General features: G+C 48.7%; 1 protein-coding gene across 1 annotated transcript; it reads right to left on the bottom strand.

The window, feature by feature from the left end:
* Positions 1-13,032: 13,032 nt before the first annotated feature.
* TRIL (TLR4 interactor with leucine rich repeats) lies at positions 13,033-17,876 on the bottom strand. Its single transcript, XM_081164245.1, has one exon. It carries the CDS (start codon positions 16,727-16,729, stop codon positions 14,441-14,443), a length of 2,289 nt encoding a protein of 762 aa, XP_081020371.1. The 5' UTR covers positions 16,730-17,876; the 3' UTR covers positions 13,033-14,440.
* Positions 17,877-20,182: the final 2,306 nt, after the last annotated feature.

The raw sequence follows: 20,182 nt of genomic DNA, 5'->3' as shown, positions 1-20,182 counted from the left end.
AGTACCTCAGGTTAAGAACTTTGCTTCAAGATGAGAACAGAAATTGTGCTCCAGCAGTGCGGCAGTAGCGGGAGGCCCCATTAGCTAAAGTGGTGCTCCAGGTTAAGAACAGTTTCAGGTTAAGAATGGACCTCCAGAACAAATTAAGTTCTTAACCCGAGGTACCACTGTACTCATACACCAATCCACATACCGATCCACAAATAGCACTTGCCTTCACCACTCACGCAAATACACAGCCCCCACCTGTCTCTCAAAGATACACACTCAAAATCACACGCATACACTCCCCATGGCGATGGGGAGAAGCAGACACCATCTCTTGCTCTTCAGAGATTATTCACTGAAGAGCATGGGCAGATTCATATTCTCCTCCCCCAGTGCTGTTTTGGGGAGCCTAGGAAACGACCTACAGACTTAGAGATAGACAAAAGCTCTCCATTTCAGTTTCTTTGGGCTTCTCATTTTTCCAATCTTAGATTCATTTCTCCACAACAGATGTATTTTTTTTTAAGTCCTTATGGATATCCATCAGTCTTTTTGCTATGCATTCCTCCTGAAGTTCTCACGTTGTATGTCATTTTCAGCAATAGCTTTTGCTTGCATATAGTGGAACCTCGACTTACATCCGCCTCTTCTCACAGACGTTCCAAGTTGCAACTGCAGCAAACCTGGAAGTAAACACCGGGTTTGCTGTGATTTGCACATGCGCGGAAGCGGCTCCTGCCATCTGAAGTGCGCTGCCGCCGAATGCGCACTCGCACAACGGCACCACTACTAGCGTCCAGTTTTACCCAGTGGACAGGCCTCCAGAACAGATTATTATCATAAGTAGAGGTTATACTGTATTGGCACTTTTCACTTGTTTACACACTTTTGTACCCATTGTTTGGTTGGAGGTCTCCATCACATGATCTTGAAGGGTAGCTGCATTTCCATTCACACGTTTCAGGGAGTGAGAATTAAGTGGGTTCAAATTAGGTATGGCTTGAACCAAATTTATCTCCCATGACTGCTACAGCCGTTCCATATATGCAGCCATACTTTATTTTGATTTTGAGGGGAGAGAGGAGATTTCATCATATACATAAAATCACTCACTTGCACATTATATTTACTAACAAGGTTTAGAATTTCCTCTCCGCTGTACAGCTAAGCTTCAACTACTCGCAAGCAAAAGTTGAAAGGCGGTTAAGTAAGTGACAGCTGTTGCCTCATCAGGGCTGGCTCAAGACATTTTGCTGCCTGAGGCAGACCAGCAAAGGATGACCGCCTTCCAAAGATGACCAGTTTAGTCTAGCACCAGAGGCAGAGAGTGTCACAAATACATAGCTAGAGCTATGCTGCCTTTTTATGGTGCTCTACATCAGCTGCCTGAGGTGGCTGCCTCACTCTGCCTAATGGTAGCGCTGGCCCTGTCCATCATATGTGAGTTTAAGGCATTTAAAATCATAGAATGTTTGACAAAGACTAGTTGAATTGAAGGAGGAGGAAAAAATGGGTGTGGGAGCAAGGTAGTGCATGTAAACAGTTTGCCATGGAAAGGGATTTCCTTGTTGCGGAAAAACTTGTAATGTGCAGGGGGGAAAGGAATCCACCTCCTGCTCTGGACTGGAGCTCAGACAGAGGAAGAAGAATGATGTCCCTTCTGCAATCTATGCCAAAACAACTGGTTCATGTTGATTTATCCTGAAACCAGCATTCATAAATCCTTTATGCACCTTTGGAAAATGTAATTTTCCCCAAACAGCATTTCAGCCCAGCACCAGACGGCTGCAGTCCTTCCCTCTGCTGTATTATTGCTTTCTCCTTGTGTTCTCCTAAAATACAATGATTGTGAATACTGTGCAGTTATGAAAAACACACACCTTAATGGGCCATTGTAGCTATATGGTACATGACACTCCAACTTAAGTGGTAAATAGGTCCTTTTGGTTTAGAACAGTGTTTCCCAAATTTGAATCTCCAGCTGTTTTGGGACTACAACTCCTATCATCCCTAACTTGCAGGACCAGTGGTCAGAGATGATGGGAATTGTAATCTGAAAATAGCTGAAGACCCAAGTTTGGGAAACCCTGGTTTAGAAGAACATCAGAAGATAAAAGAGCCCAACATGCCATCTAGTCCAGCATACTGTTCTCGCAGTGTCCAACCAGATACCTATGGGTAAGGAGAGAAGAAATAATGACATACTGGAACAGAGGAAAAGATGCCCTGATTTGTAATAGAAATGTATCATCCTTTTCCTTTTTTAAAAATGGCAATGTTCTCTTCCAAAAGAGAAATTCCCCTATATATTACATGCACAGTACTGTTGACTCCATTTCTGGAGCAGATGTCCAGGTGTGTCCTTGGAGAGTGCCAAACTGGAGTAATTCTCTTCCCACTCTGTTTTCCCTTTTCCTTGGAGAAAAACAGCATGAAGTTGGAACGACTCGCTCCCATTCTAAAAGCGCTGGAGGTTTCTGTTCTTTACTAGCATTTATCTTCCACTTCAGGCTTTCTTAGATTCCCATGCTCTTTTGTTTCCAGAATAAAAAAAAGGCTATTATGAAGAAGTATCCAGAGGAAAAAATGGGAACTCATTAAATGGAATATCATCGTCAAGTGGTTTCCCACTATATTCATCCAAGACAGAGCCCTACCTCAAATATCACTTCTAGCCAGTACAAAATAAGCAATGATTCAAATCGTATGTGCTTCTTAACTGCGCAAATGTTCATTTGCGGAGATAAAGAGCAGATGTTTCCTTTTGTTAACCTTGTTTTCCATGTGACACATCCAAGGTATAATAAATTCAGCTGAATCAGAGATTAAATCTTTCCAGAGACTAATTAATTCTCAAACAGTGTCACAAATAATGAGGCCGTGTCCTCTGTGACAGAAATGAAACCAAGAACTGGTTTGCTTAATCATGTGTACTTTTTCCAATAGTCCAGTCCTTTGCTGTAGCAAATGTGTAGACAACACTTCCAGACTTTCCAAGTGTCTCCATTTTCCAGGGACAGTCCTGGATTTACAGAAGCTATCCTGTTTTCAGATTTGATCCCAGAATGTCCCACTTTTCTTAGGACGTCCCTATTTTCACTGGAGAAATGTTGGAGGGTATGGAGTTATGCAACCCCTGAGCCAAGGAGTTACGTAATGTTTCACATTAATGTTTTATATTTTATTATGTCTTTAAATGTGTTAGAAGCCACCCAGAGTTGCCCCAGATGGGCAGGGTATAAATAATAAAATTATTATGCCATTATTATTCGTGCAACCTTTGGAAGACATCATCTAATCCAACCCCCTGCAATGCATGAATCTCAAACTGTGGTTCCCCATCCAATTTGAAACCGTATGAGACCCTGCTTAGCTTTGGAAATGGACTAGCAGTTACATTAAAGGTAAATGGACCCATGACCATTAGGTCCAGTCATGACTGACTCTGGGGTTGCGGCGCTCATCTCGCTTTATTGGCCGAGGGAGCCGGCGTACAGCTTCCAGGTCATGTGGCCAGGTCATTCTGGCGAACCAGAGCAGCGCACGGAAACGCCGTTTTACCTTCCCACCAGAGCGGTACCTATTTATCTACTTGCACTTTGATGTGCTTTCGAACTGCTAGGTTGGCAGGAGCAGGCACTGAGCAACGGGAGCTCACCCCGTCACGGGGATTCAAACCGCCGACTTTCTGATCGGCAAGTCCTAGGCTCTGTGGTTTAAACCACAGCGCCATCCACATCCCAGCAATTACATTGCTGCACCACTAAAACGCAAATAGCTTTCCCCAAAGAATCCTTGGAAGTGGAGTTTGCCCATCGCATAGTTTGCCCTTAGCAAAGTGCAGCTCTCAGGTTTCTTTCAGGGAAATCATGTGTGTATCTAACCCAACAAGGAGCCATGATGTAGTGACAGTAAAAAGATATCTACTATAGGCACCTGTCACCTCAGGACTAATCTTCCTGGATTGCAAAGCAAGGCATCAGGGGTGAATTTGGCCCCATTTATTTATATTTTAATGGCTGTTTGAAAAGGAAGCGTTTAATTTGCAATATAAAACAGCTGTGTTTGACTTCATTTGCCTAATTTGCTTGATAAATATCTCACAAACCCTCATTAGAAAGATACAGCTGTCCCTTCTCCTTTTCACTCATTCCTTAGTATGTTTATAAGACAGGGTTACAAATTGCTCAGTGTACAACCTGGGCTCACCCTGCTTGAGAAAGCATTTCTGAAGACCCATGCAATGTGGGCGTCAGCAACAAAGAATTCACTCCACAAGAAGTGTCACCTTATGAATCAGAGAGGCAAGACATCTCTGGAAGCAGCAAGTTAGCAAGATGCGGGAATGGAATGAACTCTGCAAGAAGCCAGAAAATTCCCTCGAGTTTCATAGTTGCACACAGTATTCAAGATCACACCCTCGTACTGCTGAGTCCACCCAGAATATAGTCATCAATCTATTTCCCCATCCTGTTCCACATTTGCAAGAGAGTGCAATAAAGCATGTTATAAGAGTAGTTAGGGGACACAGGTGGCGCTGTGGGTTAAACCACAGAGCCTAGGACTTGCCGATCAGAAGGTCTGCGGTTTGAATCCCTGCGACGGGGTGAGCTCCCGTTGTTTGGTCTCAGCTCCTGCCAACCTAGCAGTTCGAAAGCACAAATTGCAAGTAGATAAATAGGTACCGCTCCAGCGGGAAGGTAAACGGCATTTCTGTGTACTGCTCTAGTTCGCCAGAAGCGGCTTAGTCATGCTGGCCACATGACCTGGAAGCTGTCTGCGGACAAATGCCGGCTCCCTTGGCCAATAAAGCGAGATGAGCACTGCAACCCCAAAGTCGGTCATGACTGGACCTAATGGTCAGGGGTCCCTTTACCCTTTACCTTTTTAAGAGTAGTTAAGAGTCTGGGCCATAAACCTGTAAGACCCAGGTCAAAACGTAACATTGGCCAAACACTTGCTGGGGGATTGATCGATTTAAAGTATTCCTCGACCGCCCTCTATCCAAAAGAATTCCAGAGTGGTGTATGCTGTGTATGAACAAAACTATTAAGGCCAGTTGCAAATATGAGGAATTAACAGCAATAAAACTTTAGAACCATAATGCAGACTAAACATAATTTAAAATGCCTGGGAAAATAAAAATATTTTAACAAGGTGTTGAAAAGACTGTAATTTTGGCACCAATTGCACATCCCAGACTCTGGATGCTACCATAGAAAAGCCTTATCTTCATTCAGTTATTGTCTATTGACTGCAATCCCCTTTCCTAAAGTACGCATGGAAGTCCTTTTGGTGTTTTGTTTGTTTGAGCCTGGGGGCTTTCGGGAGCCAAGGAAGCCTAGAATTCATGAAACCTTCCACACATATACACACTTCTGACACCAGGTAGAGAGCGTTGTGGGTTAAACCACAGGGCCTAGGACTTGCTGATCAGAAGGTTGGCGGTTCGAATCCCCGTGATGGGGTGAGCTCCCGTTGCTCGGTCCCTGCTCCTGCCAACCTAGCAGTTCGAAAGCACGTCAAAGTGCAAGTAGATAAATAGGTACCGCTCCGGCGGGAAGGTAAATGGCGTTTCCGTGCGCTGCTCTGGTTCGCCAGAAGCGGCTTAGTCATGCTGGCCACATGACCCGGAAGCTGTACGCCGGCTCCCTTGGCCAGTAAAGCGAGATGAGCACCACAACCCCAGAGTTGGTCACGACTGGACCTAATGGTCAGGGGTCCCTTTACCTTTACACTCACTTTCAGAGAGAACCTGCTTCTGAAGACCAGTTTCTGAAAACTGAAGGAGGGGTGAGTGCTGTTGTGCTCAGGTCCTACTTTGGGAATCCCCACCTGGTTGGTCACTGTCAGTGGCGTAGCGTGGGGGGTGCAGGGGGGCCGGCCGCACCGGGCGCAACATCTGGGGGTTAGGGTTAGGGGGCGCAAATCCACGGGTTAGGGGGTGCAAATTACTTGCCTTGCCCCAGGTGCTGACAACCCATGCTACGCCACTGGTCACTGTGAGAACAGGATGCTGGACTCGATGGGCCTTTGGTGTGATCCAGCAAGCTCTTGTGATGTTCTCACGTTTTGAGTCCTCCACACCCTGGAGGTGAGGCTGTCTGCTACCACATATGTTCCTCCTGATGGTTGGGTTGGACTGGTCATGGTGCCTGTTTGGTTAGTGCTGTGTAGTTCTTTCCTACTCGGAAAATGCCAGAGAGCAGGAAAGAAACATCATTTCATGGCATCCTCATGAAACCTCAGGCTAAGCACAGAACCAGAATGTAACACATCCTGTCCTCACCTGTCCTGTCTTATTGGTAGAAAGGATCCAGGAGGCATTGGAGAAAGAGTACCCAACATGAGTGGGGAGTAGGAATTGTTTCAGGACTGCGTGGAGTGAACATGTCTCTTCCACTAACAACACCCTCCAAGGGCCTGAAATCATACACTTCAACTTCACAGAACCTTTTACCACCCTAAGGTGGTAAAGTTGGGGAGGTAGGAGTCCTTTTCCAGGTCAGCCCTAAAGACTTGCAAGATATATTGTAATGTTTGCCAAGAATAAAATGGCAGGGATTCTGCAGCGGGTGTACCTTAACAATTCTACATCAAAGTGCTTTTAGCAAGATTATGGATTAGCATGTCCGCTCCAGCCGTGAGCACACATTTAAACAGCACTCCCAAAATTAGCATTTTAATAAACTGAGACCGTGTATTAATTGACTGCGAGCATGAAAGACAAGTTGAAGGGCATTATGAGAACTGGTTCGCGTTAATACTGAGAGAACAAGTGGGGTCTGCAACCAAATGTTGCAGTACGAGCGTCAGCTAGTCATGCCTTCATTCAAAATATTCCACCCCATTCCCTCCCCCACCCATTTTCTATTTTTCTCCCCTCCTCTAAAAGACACAAAGCATTCTGCGGCCTCTGAGCATGCTTAGTCCATATTACACTGTTTTGGGTTGTTGTGTTTTAATCTCCCGCTCTAAGTTCCAGGAAGATATTTTTGCTTCTGCGGTTTCTCAACCTTGCAATTTCCCTGAGGGTTTGTTAATAGATAGATAGATAGATAGATAGATAGATAGATAGATAGATAGATAGATAAAGGTAAAGGAACCCCTGACTGCTAGGTCCAATCGCGAACGACTCTGGGGTTGTGGCACTCATCTCGCTTTACTGGGCGAGGGAGCCGGCGTACAGCTTCCAGGACACGTGGCCAGCCTGACTAAGCCGCTTCTAGCGAACCAGGGCAGCACACGGAAACACCATTTACCTTCCCACCAGAGTGGTACCTATTTATCTACTTGCACTTTGACATGCTTTCGAACGTGCAGGAGGAGGGACCGAGCAACGGGAGCTCACCCTGTCGCAGGGATTCGAACTGCCAACCTTCTGATCGGCAAGACCTAGGCTCAGTCGTTTAGACCACAGTGCCACCTGTGTCCCCACAGCGCCACCCGCTGATAGATATTATTATTCTGCTTGTCCAAACCTTGCAGTTTCACAAAGCCTATTGACAGCTCCCTCTTGGACAGGATCATTTTGGATGCATAAGCTGTACTCATCACCGCTGAACAGCAGAAGTAAAGGGAATGGGGCCCTTATCTCTTCATTGTGTAAGCATGCTGCAAAAAACAATTTAGCATTAATGCTAATACTGCATAGCGTTTTATGTCATTTGGGCCTAGTGAACGCTGCCTCCTGGAAGCCCTATCAGAATGATGGCTGTTCTTTCCAGTGGCCGATTCCCACATTACACGGATGGAATGGAATTCTGTGTGTCGCACACATCTGTTGTGAGCCTGAGCTCATTGCTATGCACATAGCAGGGGCTTCAGACTTCCCCAGTTTGCCAAAAAACCAGCTTCCCTCTCCACTGACATTCCGTTCTCTCCCCATTTCCCATTGCGAATTCGCAGCAGTGGCAGCATCTACTGTTTTAGTGCCGTCAATATAAGACCTTGTTTACTGCTATGCAGCGCTTATAATTCCACAACATCCTGTCAATTAGCAGGGGAAAAAATGACTTACCACACACACACACACACACACACACACACACACACACACACACTCACACACAGAAAGTCCTAACTTCCTAATGGATACATCTGAAGGAGAGCCGCCTCTTTGCAATGCCTTTGGGGGTCACGCTGCACATCACCCAGATGAGTTTGGTAACAAAGCGTGTTTTTCCACATGGGGGCTTATTAAACCCATTGATACTTTAATCAGTCTTGTAATGCAGGTGTGAAACCTACATTGGCTAGAGCGTACATTTTCAGATAGATTTTATGGTGGCAGTGTTCAGAGGAGCTTACTTCTATCTATCTATCTATCTACTGATTGATTGATTGATTGATTGAGTGGCATACATCGTTCTCCCTTGCCCCATTTAATCCCCACAACAACCCTCGGAGGTAGGTTAGGCTGAGAGGCAGTGACTGGCCCATGGACACCCCAGTGAGTTTCAAAGCTATGGGGGGATTTGAACCCTGGTCTCCCAGGTCCCAGACTGATACTCTAACCACTACACCACACTGGCTGTTCTGAAAGTGTGCACAGGAACACAACCTTAAATTCTCTTCTGCTCTCTGGACATATTAAAAATATTCAGATGTAGAGCTAAGGATACGGAGATGGCTAAGGCTGCAATCCTAATCATATCTACTCAGCAGTGGGTCCTACTGGATTCAATGGGGTTTACTCCCATAGTAAGTGGGTTCAGGATTACAGGCTCAATTGGGTTTTTAATGTAACGTGAGAAAAACAACTAGCGTAGGATTATACTGATCATAAGACTGTACCTTCTAGCTAGGTATTGTGTGCCCAGAGGGGAAGCAACTCTCAAAGATTAATAATAATAATAATAATAATAATAATAATAATAATAATAATAATACAGTGGTGCCCCGCAAGACGAATGCCTCGCAATATGAAAAACTCGCTAGACGAAAGGGTTTTGCGGTTTTTGAGCTGCTTCGCAAAACAAATTTCCCTATGGGCTTGCTTCGCAAGACGAAAACGTCTTGCGTTTTTTGCAAGTTTGTTTCCTTTTTCTTAACACCGTTAATACAGTTGCGACTTGACTTCGAGGAGCAACTCATAGAACGCGGTGTGGTAGCCTTTTTTGAGGTTTTTGGTGATTTTTGAAGCTTTTCCAAAACTTTTCTGACACCGTGCTTCGCAAGACAAAAAATTCACTAGACGAAAAAACTCGCAGAACGAATTAATTTCGTCTTGCGAGGCACCACTGTAATATATTTATTGTTTATAGCTCGCCCATCTGGCTGAGTTTCCCCAGCCATTTTGGGCTGCTCCCAACAGAATATTAAACAGAATAAAACTTCAAACATTAAAAACTTCCCTAAACAGGGCTGCCTTCAGATGTCTTCTAAAGGTCAGATAGTTGTTTATTTCCTTGACATCTGGTGGGAGGGTGCTCTGCAAGGCGGGCGCCACCACCGAGAAGACCCTCTGCCTGGTTCCCTGTAACTTCACTTCTCGCAGGGAGGGAACCGCCAGAAGGCCCTCGGAGCTGGACCTCAGACAGGAGTCTCTCCCAGCCCAGCTGGAATGCAGGATTCCTGGATTTGAGGGGGTTGGACTTAGCTTGGCAGGGGGTTGGACTCGATGGCCCTTGTGGTCTCTTCCAACTCTATGATTCTATCATTCTATGACCCCAGTCCAATTCTACAGTTCTAAGATTCTATGTCAGGAACTGAAGCTGGGACATTCTGCATGCGAGGCAGATGCTCTACCCCCCTTCCTTCCTGGAACGGAAAAATCTAGAACAAGCAAGGGAAAACATGGTGATGTCATTAGCACTTGACTCTTCTCCTTACTCATCAGGCATACACTTATCAAGCAAATGTTAAAGAATATGGAATATCAAAGAATAAAAGGATCGTAGATTGAAGAACCATGCAGTCTGTAAAGAAATCTAATCAGTGTTTTCCCAGGCTACACTCAAAAGGAATATTTGTGTAAGAAGTAAAACAGGTTGTTCTGACATCACATGAAGACTTTCTCTGTAACAGTTTAATTCCCTCGTAAAAGTAATATCCACAGGCATCATTCATTAAGAGGACCCCCTACCCAGGTCAGACCAAAATAAATGGGATTGCACAACAGGGCAAAAGTGACAGATTTCCCATTTACTTCTGCACAAAGATAACTTCTCAGTGGTTTATGACCCAAATTGAGAACTACCATTTGTAGGCATCGCAGCTCAACCAGCTGAGAAATTTCTAAAATCACTGAGAAACACAGACATAATATAGAGATTTTATGTGAAAATATGTATAAAATTTGTCAAAAGCAAAGGTGTTATTCCATAGAGGGGGGGAACCACCTTCCAAAAGCCACAGTTGGGTAATAACTTTATTAAGGTAAAGGGACCCCTGACCGTTAGGTCCAGTCGCAGCCGACTCTGGGGTTGCGGCACTCATCTCGCTTTATTGGCCAAGGGAGCCAGCGTACAGCTTCCGGGTCATGTGGCCAGCATGACTAAGCCGCTTCTGGCACACCAGAGCGGCGCACGGAAACACCGTTTACCTTCCTGACGGAGTGGTACCTATTTATCTACATGCACTTTGATGTGCTTTTGAACTGCTAGGTTGGCAGGAGCAGGGACCGAGCAACGGGAGCTCACCCCGTCGCGGGGATTTGAACCGCCGACGTTCTAATTGGCAAGCCCAAGAGGCTCTGTGATTAGACCACAGCGCCGCCCACATCCCCTAATAACTTTATTAGGACCAACCAAAATACACTGGTACCTCGGGTTACATATGCTTCAGGTTACAGACGCTTCAGGTTACAGACTCCGCCAACCCAGAAATAGTACCTCGGGTTAATTACTTTGCCTCAGGATGAGAACGAAAATCATGCAGCAGTAGCGTGGCAGCAGCAGGAGGCCCCATTAGCTAAAGTGGTACTTCAGGTTAAGAACAGTTTCAGGTTAAGAACGGACCTCCGGAACGAATTAAGTTCTTAACCCAAGGTACCAGTGTATCACAAAATTGCAGCAAACTTCTGATTTCTTCCAAACTCTTCAACAGGCAAGTTGTTACACAGAAGAGAGCAAGATGAGGATTTTTTTTAAAAAAAGCAATGGCAACTCCTCGTTTCTGAAAAATTTAAAGTCTGACTTGTCATCATAACTTTATTATCAGGCAACATTGAAGACAATATTTATATATAATTTTTAAAAATAGCTTATAGATTAGCAGAGGTGGGGGAGGGATCTATAACCTGAAATGTCCTAACTTTAATTTCTCATAATTTGGGAGCAAGCATTGTTTCTTTACCCCAGAATTCTAGGTGTGTAACCTGATACCTGTAGCACATGAGAAGGATTTATTCTGTCTGCAGTCTCCATCTTACAACTGAGGCTACAAGCTGATCTCATGGCTACAACACCCAGGCTAATTTTTGTACCTTGAGTCAGGCCCACCCCTTTCCTCTACCCCTTCGTTTGCCTAATGAGGAGTCCTGGAGAACTCCAAAGCTTGCCGCCATTATTTTTGTTAGTGCTAATGAAAAGTTGTCCAACTGAATAAAACTTCTAGTGAGAGTCACATTAGGGAGGAAAATGCTGAAGAGCAAAGCAGGCAGTTCAATGACCCATTGAACTGCCTGAATTTCTTTCTTTTTTCCCTTAAAAATGAAAGTTGAAAACTGGTACAGTGGTGCCTCGCAAGACGAAAAGAATCCGTTCTGTGATTCTCTTCGTCTAGCGGTTTTTTCGTCTTGTGAAGCAAGCCCATTGACGGATTAGCGGATTAGCGCTATTAGCGGCTTAGAAAAAGGGGGGAAAGGGGGGGGGAAACCCGCAGGAACTCGCAAGACATTGTCGTCTTGCGAAGCAAGCCCATAGGAAATTCGTTTTGCGAAGCACCTCCAAAACGGAAAACTCTTTCGTCTAGCGAGTTTTCCGTCTTGCGAGGCATTCGTCTTGCGGGGCACCACTGTATAGTACAGTTTCAGATGTCTGAACTATGTCAAGTGTTATTTTTCAGAGGTCAAACATTCATTCACCCATGTTACCTGTTTACCAATCAGATTCCTTCAGATCCACTCTTCATTACAAATCTCAGCATTTCACTCCGTAGCAATAGTCACAGCAGATTGTACAAGAAAAACATGCTAAGCTGTAGAAGTACCAAAAAGTATTTATTCAAGACCATTGTAAAAATAACCCATTCTAAACAAATCATAACAAACTCGGGTTAGTTTTCCCCTAGTGGTATCGGCAATTTAGCCTTGCAAAACCAACATGTTTGCATACTTTATATATAAACACACATTAAATCAGCTCACGTTGATTTGAGCTAATTAAAAAAAGGCTCTGGCCAGTTGTTGTTTTTTTTAAAGAAGCACTGTTCTAGTTTCTTCTAATTACTTGCATGTTAAGGTTTTTTTCCAAGGCACCTCTTGTGGGGGGAGAGGGTCTGAGTCAAAGACTAGGGCTCAAAAAGTTGACTAGAGTTAAAAGTCTAGGGTTCAAGTTTGGACACCTATGAACAACAGTCCCCATGTCATAGCAGCAATCCGCCTTCACATTACTCAAAAAAGAAGCAAGCCTGGCTCGTTTTCAATAAAGGCTGGTGCAAAGATCAAGGAAGTCAGTGTCTGAAACGTCATTGATTCAAACGGTCTGCAAATCAGGCACTGTATGGACTTAGGGATGGGTTAGACCAGGGGTCTGCAACCCGCAGCTCCAGAGCCGCATGTGGCTCTTTTACACATTTGCCGTGGCTCCGGGGAGGATACTAGCGAGGGGAGGAGGCGCATTGTGCGCCCCAACACTCCCCACTGTGGCGGGCGCTGTACTGGCTGTGACGTCGCATGGGGGCGGTGCGTGCGTTAGTCACGCACCGTCCCGACGTCACCTTCCCGCCCGCTGTCAGATCGGACATTAAGGTAAGAAACAATATATGCAGTGTTATATTTGTTTTAAATGTCGCAATGGTTTTGCGGCTCCCTGTTTTTTCTCTCTTCGGAAACAGGTCCAAGTGGCTCTTTTTGTCTTAAAGGTTGCAGACCCCTGGGTTAGACATTTCCCTGGCAACAAGTGCATGGCAGTGCCAGCATATACCCAGCGGTGGCAGAAGCACCATGCGTAGGCTCCGTACATTTAGGTGGTATAAACGGAGCTGGCGCAACTCCTCCGTAAGGGAAGGTTACAAATGCTTCAACCTTTGGAGAAAAGTTGAGGTGGGATATGGCAGAGGTAAATAAAAAGTATCCACCACATGGAGAAAGCAGGTAGGAAGCTTTCCTCCTTGTCATTAACGTGAGAACATGGGATCATTCAACAAAGCTGAAGGGTGTGAGATGAGGACAGACAAAAGCAAGCTCTTCTTCGAGCAGTGAATAAACTATGGAACTCCCCGCCACAAGATGTACAGATGGCCGCCAGCAAAAACCAGGGATTAAACAAATTCAATGAAAAGTAAGGCTATTGATGGCTATAGAGTTTGGAGAGATAGCATGCCTCTAAATCAAGAGTTTCCCAAACTTGAGTTGCCTTGGACTACAATTCCCATCATCCCTGACCACTGGTCCTGCTAGTGAGGGATGATGGGAGTTGTACTCCAAAAACAGCTGGAGACCCAAGTTTAGGAAACCCCGTTCTAAATACTAATTTGAGCAGGCAAGCAGAATACGACTGTTGCGTTCATGCCACACTGGCTGGCCACATGCCACACTGGACAAGCATTTGGTTTAACCATTCTAGTGGGCAAGGGGGGATTTAAGCTGTATGTGGAGTTCTCATATGTAAGACAGTTCATATGAGGAAGTAACAGGACCCTAGTCCTATAAAGAGGAGACCTGGATTTGCATTAAGTGATGTACCTGGCAGGTAAAATGGTGCAAAAATGGAGCAACAATAAGGCACACAATCCACCTGAGCTCTGAACACTTGTCTAGGGTTACATTCTCCATCTTCTTTTTCATTCCTAGTATCTCTGTTCATTTCTTGGCCAACAGTAATTAGGATTAGCTAAAGAATTATATCCACAGGTTAGGGACGATTACAGAATAGTTATTTAGAAAACAACAACAGACCATCTCAGTGTGGAAACTGATGATTGGACAACCATAACCCACATCACCAAGTAGATAGTTGCCCATGAAGAGGAACCAGTGCCCCTTCAGCTACAGTAAAGGATAGTGGTAATTTCAAGAGAACAGTGGTAGAATCCCGCTTTAACTAGGGTTGGTCCCCAAATGAGAAACGGGGAACCCCTTTGCTGCTACTGTTTTTCCAGCATACCCTATCCTACAACCATCCAACATTCGTCTGATGAGCTGCCATTTTTGCACAGCCGAAGGCCTAAGTACACCCAACCAAAGGCTGCCATTCCCAGCAGACCTTGCCAAATCTCAACGCTGGGCACTTGATTCCGGCATAACAGGGCGGCGACGTAAGCCGCAGCTTTCGTTCCGTCCGCGCCTCTAGTCTGCAAACCTCTGCAGCAGGTGATCCTCTCCACGCCGGGCGCTGCTGTTCCCTCCGGCGCCACTGTCGATGAAGCGCTCGCACGGGAACTCAATGAGGTCGGCTTCGCTCAAGGCACAGACCGCACTTCGGGGCGGGCGGTGGGACTGGAAGCCGGAAAAGTCGGCAGAGACGCCCGTCCCCATGGAGCGCAGGGGCCGGCGGGTCGAATACATCTGCCGGACGTGCACGGGCGACGCTGCCTTCCGCCGCCGGCAGCCCAGCACCTTCTTCCGCACCAGGCGGGAAGCCCAGGCCGCCAGGGCCAGGAAGAGCAACAACGCATTGACCGCCAGCAGCACCAGGGTGAGGAGTTGGTGGTCCAGGTTTGGGGATCTGCCCGCCACGGCGGCGGAAGCGCCCGCACCTTCTTCGGGCAGGGTGACCAGCCCTGCACAATGGTCCCTCGGCGCCACCGGGCAGACGCGGCCCCCGATCACGCCCTCCACGCAGACCAGGTAAGGGGTGTCGGGGCGCAGCTCCTGCAGGGTGGCCACAGGCTCGCTCCACTCGGGGAGGTAAACAAACCGCTGGAACTTGGTGGCAGCCCCGAAGCGGTCGAAGAGGACTCTGAAGCGCACAGGGCCAAGCAGGCGGGGGCTGCGGTGCGGGCGGACCCCCCAGCGCACCGTCACTGTGCCAGAGCCGACCGCCTCCACCGACAGGTTGTAGAGGAACAGCTTGTTGAAATCGCAGGGGTCGGTGACCAACGGAGGGATGCCGGACGAGACTGAGTGGTATTTGCCTGCCCGCCTGGGCCAAGCAGCTCCAGGTAGGGAAGGTGGCCTGGTGTTGAGGTGCAAGCCGGGCGTTGAGGTTGTGGGGCCAGTCTCAGCTGCCCAGCTCTCTCTTCCAGACGCCAAGATCTTCTGAGAGCCCAGCAGCTGCATGGTCGAGGCAGAGGGCAAGGAGCCGACCTTCTCCTGCACTAGGCCCAGGCCCGAGCTGCTGTTGCCCCTAGCAAGCGGGGCAGGAGAGGAGGCCATCACGTTGGGGCAAGAGGAGCCATTGAGAGCCGCCGAGAGCTGGGAGTCCTCCAGGTAATCGAGGTATTTCCCAGCCAGGGCCCTCGGCTGCCGGCACTGCACAAACACCGTGAGGAGCCGGCCCTGCGCATGCCAGGAGCCCAGCCAGTGCTTCAGGCCTCGCAGGCGGCAGTCGCAGCTCCAGGGATTTCCATCCAGCTCCAAGCGGTAGAGCGCGGGGCTGGAGGCAAAGAGGTCACCGGGCACCGTAGTCAAGGCGTTGTCCTGCAAGCTGAGCTCCCGCAGCTTGTGCAGCTGAGCGAAGGCACCCGGCGGGAGAGCGGCCAGGGCATTGTGGCTCAGGTCCAGCACCTCCAGGCTGTGCAGCGGCTGCAGCAGCGGCGCAGGCAGCTGGCTCAGAACGTTCCCATCCAAGCGCAGCTCCTTGAGGGCCCCCAGGCCGGCAAAGGCTTCCGGCGCCAACCAAGCCAGGCGGTTGCCGCTCAAGGACAGCTTGGCCAAGTTGGGCAGGTGCTGGAAGAGCCCTTTCCCCAGCTGCTGCAGGCTGTTGCCCGAGAGGAGGAGGGTGCTGAGCAAACGCATCGGCCGGAAGATGTCGGGGTGGCGCAGCAGGCTCTGCTGGTTCCCTGACAGGTCGAGGAAACGCAGCTTCCCCAGGCCGGCAAAGGCGTTGCGGCTCAGCCAGCGGATGCGGTTGGCTTCCAGGTGCAGATAGAGCAGGTTGGACATCCCCGAGAAGGTGGCGTCCCCCAGCGAGCCCAAGGCGTTGCCGTCCAGCCGCAGCTTGACCAGGCTGCCCAGCCCGGCGAAGGAAGCGGCGCTCAGGGAGCTAATCTCGTTGGCGTTGGCGTAGAGGATGCGCAGCTTGGCCAGGGGGCGCAGGGTGCCGGGCGCCAGGGCCGTCAGGAGGTTGTTCCCCAGGTAGAGCTCCTCCAGGCGCGCCAGGCGCTCGAAGGCCTTCGGGTGGAGCGCGCGGATGCGGTTGTACTGCAAGTCGAGGCGCTGCAGCGCCGCCAGGCGGTGGAAGTCGAAAGCGGAGATGTTGGCGATGAAGTTGCCGCCCAGGCTGTAGGTGAGGATGTCCTGCGGCTCGACGGCTTTGGGCACGGCCCGCAGCCCTCGGTTGGTGCACAGGACGTGCTGCTGCTGCTGGCAGTCGCATGGCTCCGGGCACACGGGCTGCGCGGCGGGAGGCAGCAGAGCCAAGGAGCAGCAGAGGAGGAGGAGCGGCATCAGACGGCGCGGGCGCGGCGGCTCCATCCCGCGAGGGCGGGCGGCGAGCGGCAGCTTCCCCCGATCCCTCGGCGTCTCTCCGGCATCCCACCCTCTCCTCGCTCCCGCTTTCTCTCTCTTGCGCGGCGGCTGCCGGCCGGGCTCCTCCTCTGGCGTCGGAGGCGCGCCTCTCGAACCCGCTGCCGAGGAGGGGACGGAGAGACCCCCGTCGCCAAGTCAACCGACGGCTTCCCGCCACTGGAGACGGCGCTCGCCAGTTCCCTGCAGCCGCCGCCGCCTCGCAGGGTTAGGCGGGGGAGAGCCGTCGGCGGCGCTGCGTCTCCCGGCGAGCTTCCTGCCGCTGCCGCTGCCTGGGCTGCTCTGTGGACTTGCAGGCGGAGGCGGCCGGGGACAGACAAGCGGAGGAGCGGAAACTCGCACTTCCCACCCTTGGCCCTCGGGGACGCGCGGGAAGAGCGGCTGCAAGGAGGGGAGGAGGAGGGGGGGGAGGCTGCTGCAGCCGAAAGGACAGAAGGAGGGAGGCCGTCGGACCAGGGCAGCGCGCCGGAGTCAGTGTGTGCATGCAGAAGGGAAGGGGGGTTGCCGAGGAGCAGCCAAGCAGCAGCAGCAGGAGGAGGGGGTGCAAAGTGGGGGGGGGGACGACTCGGCAGGAGAAACTTGGCCGTCTGGGCAGGAGGGGAAGCGAGATCGGAGCACGTGGGCTGCAGATAAAGCGCTGGATGGTTTCAATTTGCGCAGCTTGCCAGCCAAGTCCCTCCCGCTCGCCCCTTCTCTGCTCGGAGCAGCGGCCTGCCAAGAGCAATAGTCACGGTTTACCGCAGATTAGGGCCTATTGACACCGACGGCTGAATCGCCTTGCTGCTGCCCTCCACCCGCCGCAGCACCTCTCTGGCTGGAAGGTAAAACGAAACGGGTCTTATGTGAAAAGAGGAGAGGGCTTGCTGGGATTTGCAGCCGCCACAGTATATCTGGAGCAAAAGGGATCGCTTTGCTGAGCCAGTATGATGAGCCCTCCACATGAGGGTGCGCTACAGCTCCCATCAGAGCCAGCTGGCGTGACCAATGGAGAAGGATGAGGGAGATGTAGTCCCAGATCACATGGAGGGCTATAGGCTCCCCCTCCCCTGGGTATAGGATGTCAGATCAGGATGAGGCATCCCCACCTCCACTTTCATCTGCAAGGATCGGCAGATGAGTTTTTCTTCAATACAGGGCCTGCGTTGGCATCCTCCAGTACACCTGAGACCAGCAAGCAAGGCACACACAGCTACTGGAGATGCTCGGGAGCAAAAGCCAGGCAGCTGCCTAGTATCTGCCTCCTGAGGCAGTTGCCTCCTGTCTTCCTAATGGTAGGGCTGGCCCTGGAATCAGCCTAACCCACCTCACAGAGGATCTCTAATTACCCAAACTTAGCTGTAATGTAATGATCTGGATACCAAACAGTGCACCCAAGAGCTTGTGAATCCCATTTCTCCAAACAAAATAAATGGTTTATCCATTGACCACATGACACACTTCCTCATAGCATGTTTGTCCCTTTCATCCTGAGTTCGAGCATCTTCAAAGCCCATGGATGCAATGCTTGTATAAAGTAAAGATGGTTCAAGGAATTGGAGGGTGACAATGGAGCCCAGAGAGCTCAGCTCAACTGAAGTATTCATCATAGTTCCTGAATCTTGGTTCACATGGGTGTCTTACAAATAGCAGTTCTCCTGGTGTCAGTGCAACAGCCTGTCACTGTAAATTGTTAGATGATGTCGCCTTCTAATAACAAATTTGTGCTAGGCTATATTTTGTAACTAATAAAGCTGAACACTATACTTTTAAAGCACCCTCAAAGCGCATTCTTTTCCTCAAAGAATTCTGGGTGTTGTAGTTCACCCCTCACAAAGTTACAACTTGTAGCAACCCGGTAACAAACTACATTGGCCAGGATAGCATTTATGCAGCCATCGCTAGATTTTTCTGGGAAATTGCAGCATGCAAGAGAAGACAGGAGGAAAACGTCCCGAACATCTTGAATATCAATCTGGGAAAGACAGCGCGAAAACAATACCTATCATTCCCATGTATATTACATCGCTGCTGCTAATTTCCCACCTTAATGTCTGGCCAAACGTTTAACAGGAAACCTGGGGTGAAAACAGATAAAAAGGAGAAGGCAAGGGTGCAGGGATTAGAATATACTCTCTTGCCATATGCACAAGGAGTGGAAGAATGAAGTCTGCTAGCATCCCATTATATATCCCATTTATTCCCAGCTGTGATGCATTTGGGACAGGGTGGGCAACCTGCATACCACATGGGCCTTGGCTCAGTCCACCTTCGTCTGCCAGGTGAGTTCCCTGCTAATAGCAATGTGATTCATTGAACTTTGACAGATCAGGCATATGGGGATGGGAAGAGACTTTAAATCTTCCATCAAGTGCAGGTGCCCGGGAACATTGCCCCGTCCAGATGTTTCTGAACTACAGGTCCCTTGGCTATGCCTGCTGGAGGTGTTGGGAGTTGTAGCTCACCAACATCTGAAAAGCCAAACATCCCCCCCCCCCAAAAAAACAACCCTGAGCTTCCAGCCCAGCCAAATGGATTGGTCCTGGACTTGACAACTTCCTTTCTAAAGCTGAAATCTCTGGGGGATTAAATCCCGTTGAAATCAGCGGAGATTTATTTTCTGAATCAACATATGTGATTGTTTGTGACCTATTTGCCTCAACAGCTCTTCAGTTCATCTCCCTCCTACCCCCATCTCTCTCACATGCACTCATTCCGAGTACCCCATTTTATCGGTAGTTGGCTCTTTCTCAACTTCACTTCCATTCACTAAAAAACTGTGTTCAGTTACACCAGAACACATTTACTAATCATTTAACAAATGACTGCCGCTCTCACACATATAAGATGTGTACTGTGCTGCTGTTGTGCTGTTCTTGTTATTTTATGAATTTATACCCCACGCTTCAGTCTCAAAACATTCCCAGGGTGGCTTACAAAACTAAAACCGGCATTAAAATCATCTGCATAACATCTGTGACTGTTTTGGGAGAGCTTTGGGGTTTGATGTCCACTCAGATTCTATAAAAAGCTCTAATACAAAAATACAAACATGTCTAACAACTTAATGTGTACAATGTGTCCGGCGTTCAAAGACGAAAACTCGAGTGAAAATCCAGAACACACTTACTGGGGAGTAAGCCCCATTGAGCACAACTGGACTCGCATCTGAGTAAGCATGCAATTAAGCTGCAAAACTTTATTTGCTGTTAAGGAGAGCGATGTTCAGCACCAATGCCTAATTTGAACATTTTGCTGCCAAACATAGACACACATGCACACACCCTTTCCCCAGATTTATGGCTTACTTGTGGAAGCAATCTGTGTGCCATCTGTAATTCATGTTGGTTGAATAGCATTGCAGATAAGGTATTTTCTGATGGGATCATTTGCTTTCGTTTAAGAATGGAATGTCACTCGAGACCT

This window comes from Podarcis bocagei (genome assembly GCF_964188305.1).
Source record: "Podarcis bocagei genome assembly, chromosome: 12".
Lineage (NCBI taxonomy): Eukaryota > Metazoa > Chordata > Lepidosauria > Squamata > Lacertidae > Podarcis > Podarcis bocagei.
Note: the sequence above shows the minus strand (reverse complement) of the source record. Positions and strands in the feature narration are given on the sequence as shown.

What these genes read in the sequence shown, in the direction of transcription:
- TRIL (XM_081164245.1), bottom strand. Translation starts at nt 16,729, where the DNA reads ATGGAGCCGCCGCGCCCGCGCCGTCTGATGCCGCTCCTCCTCCTCTGC.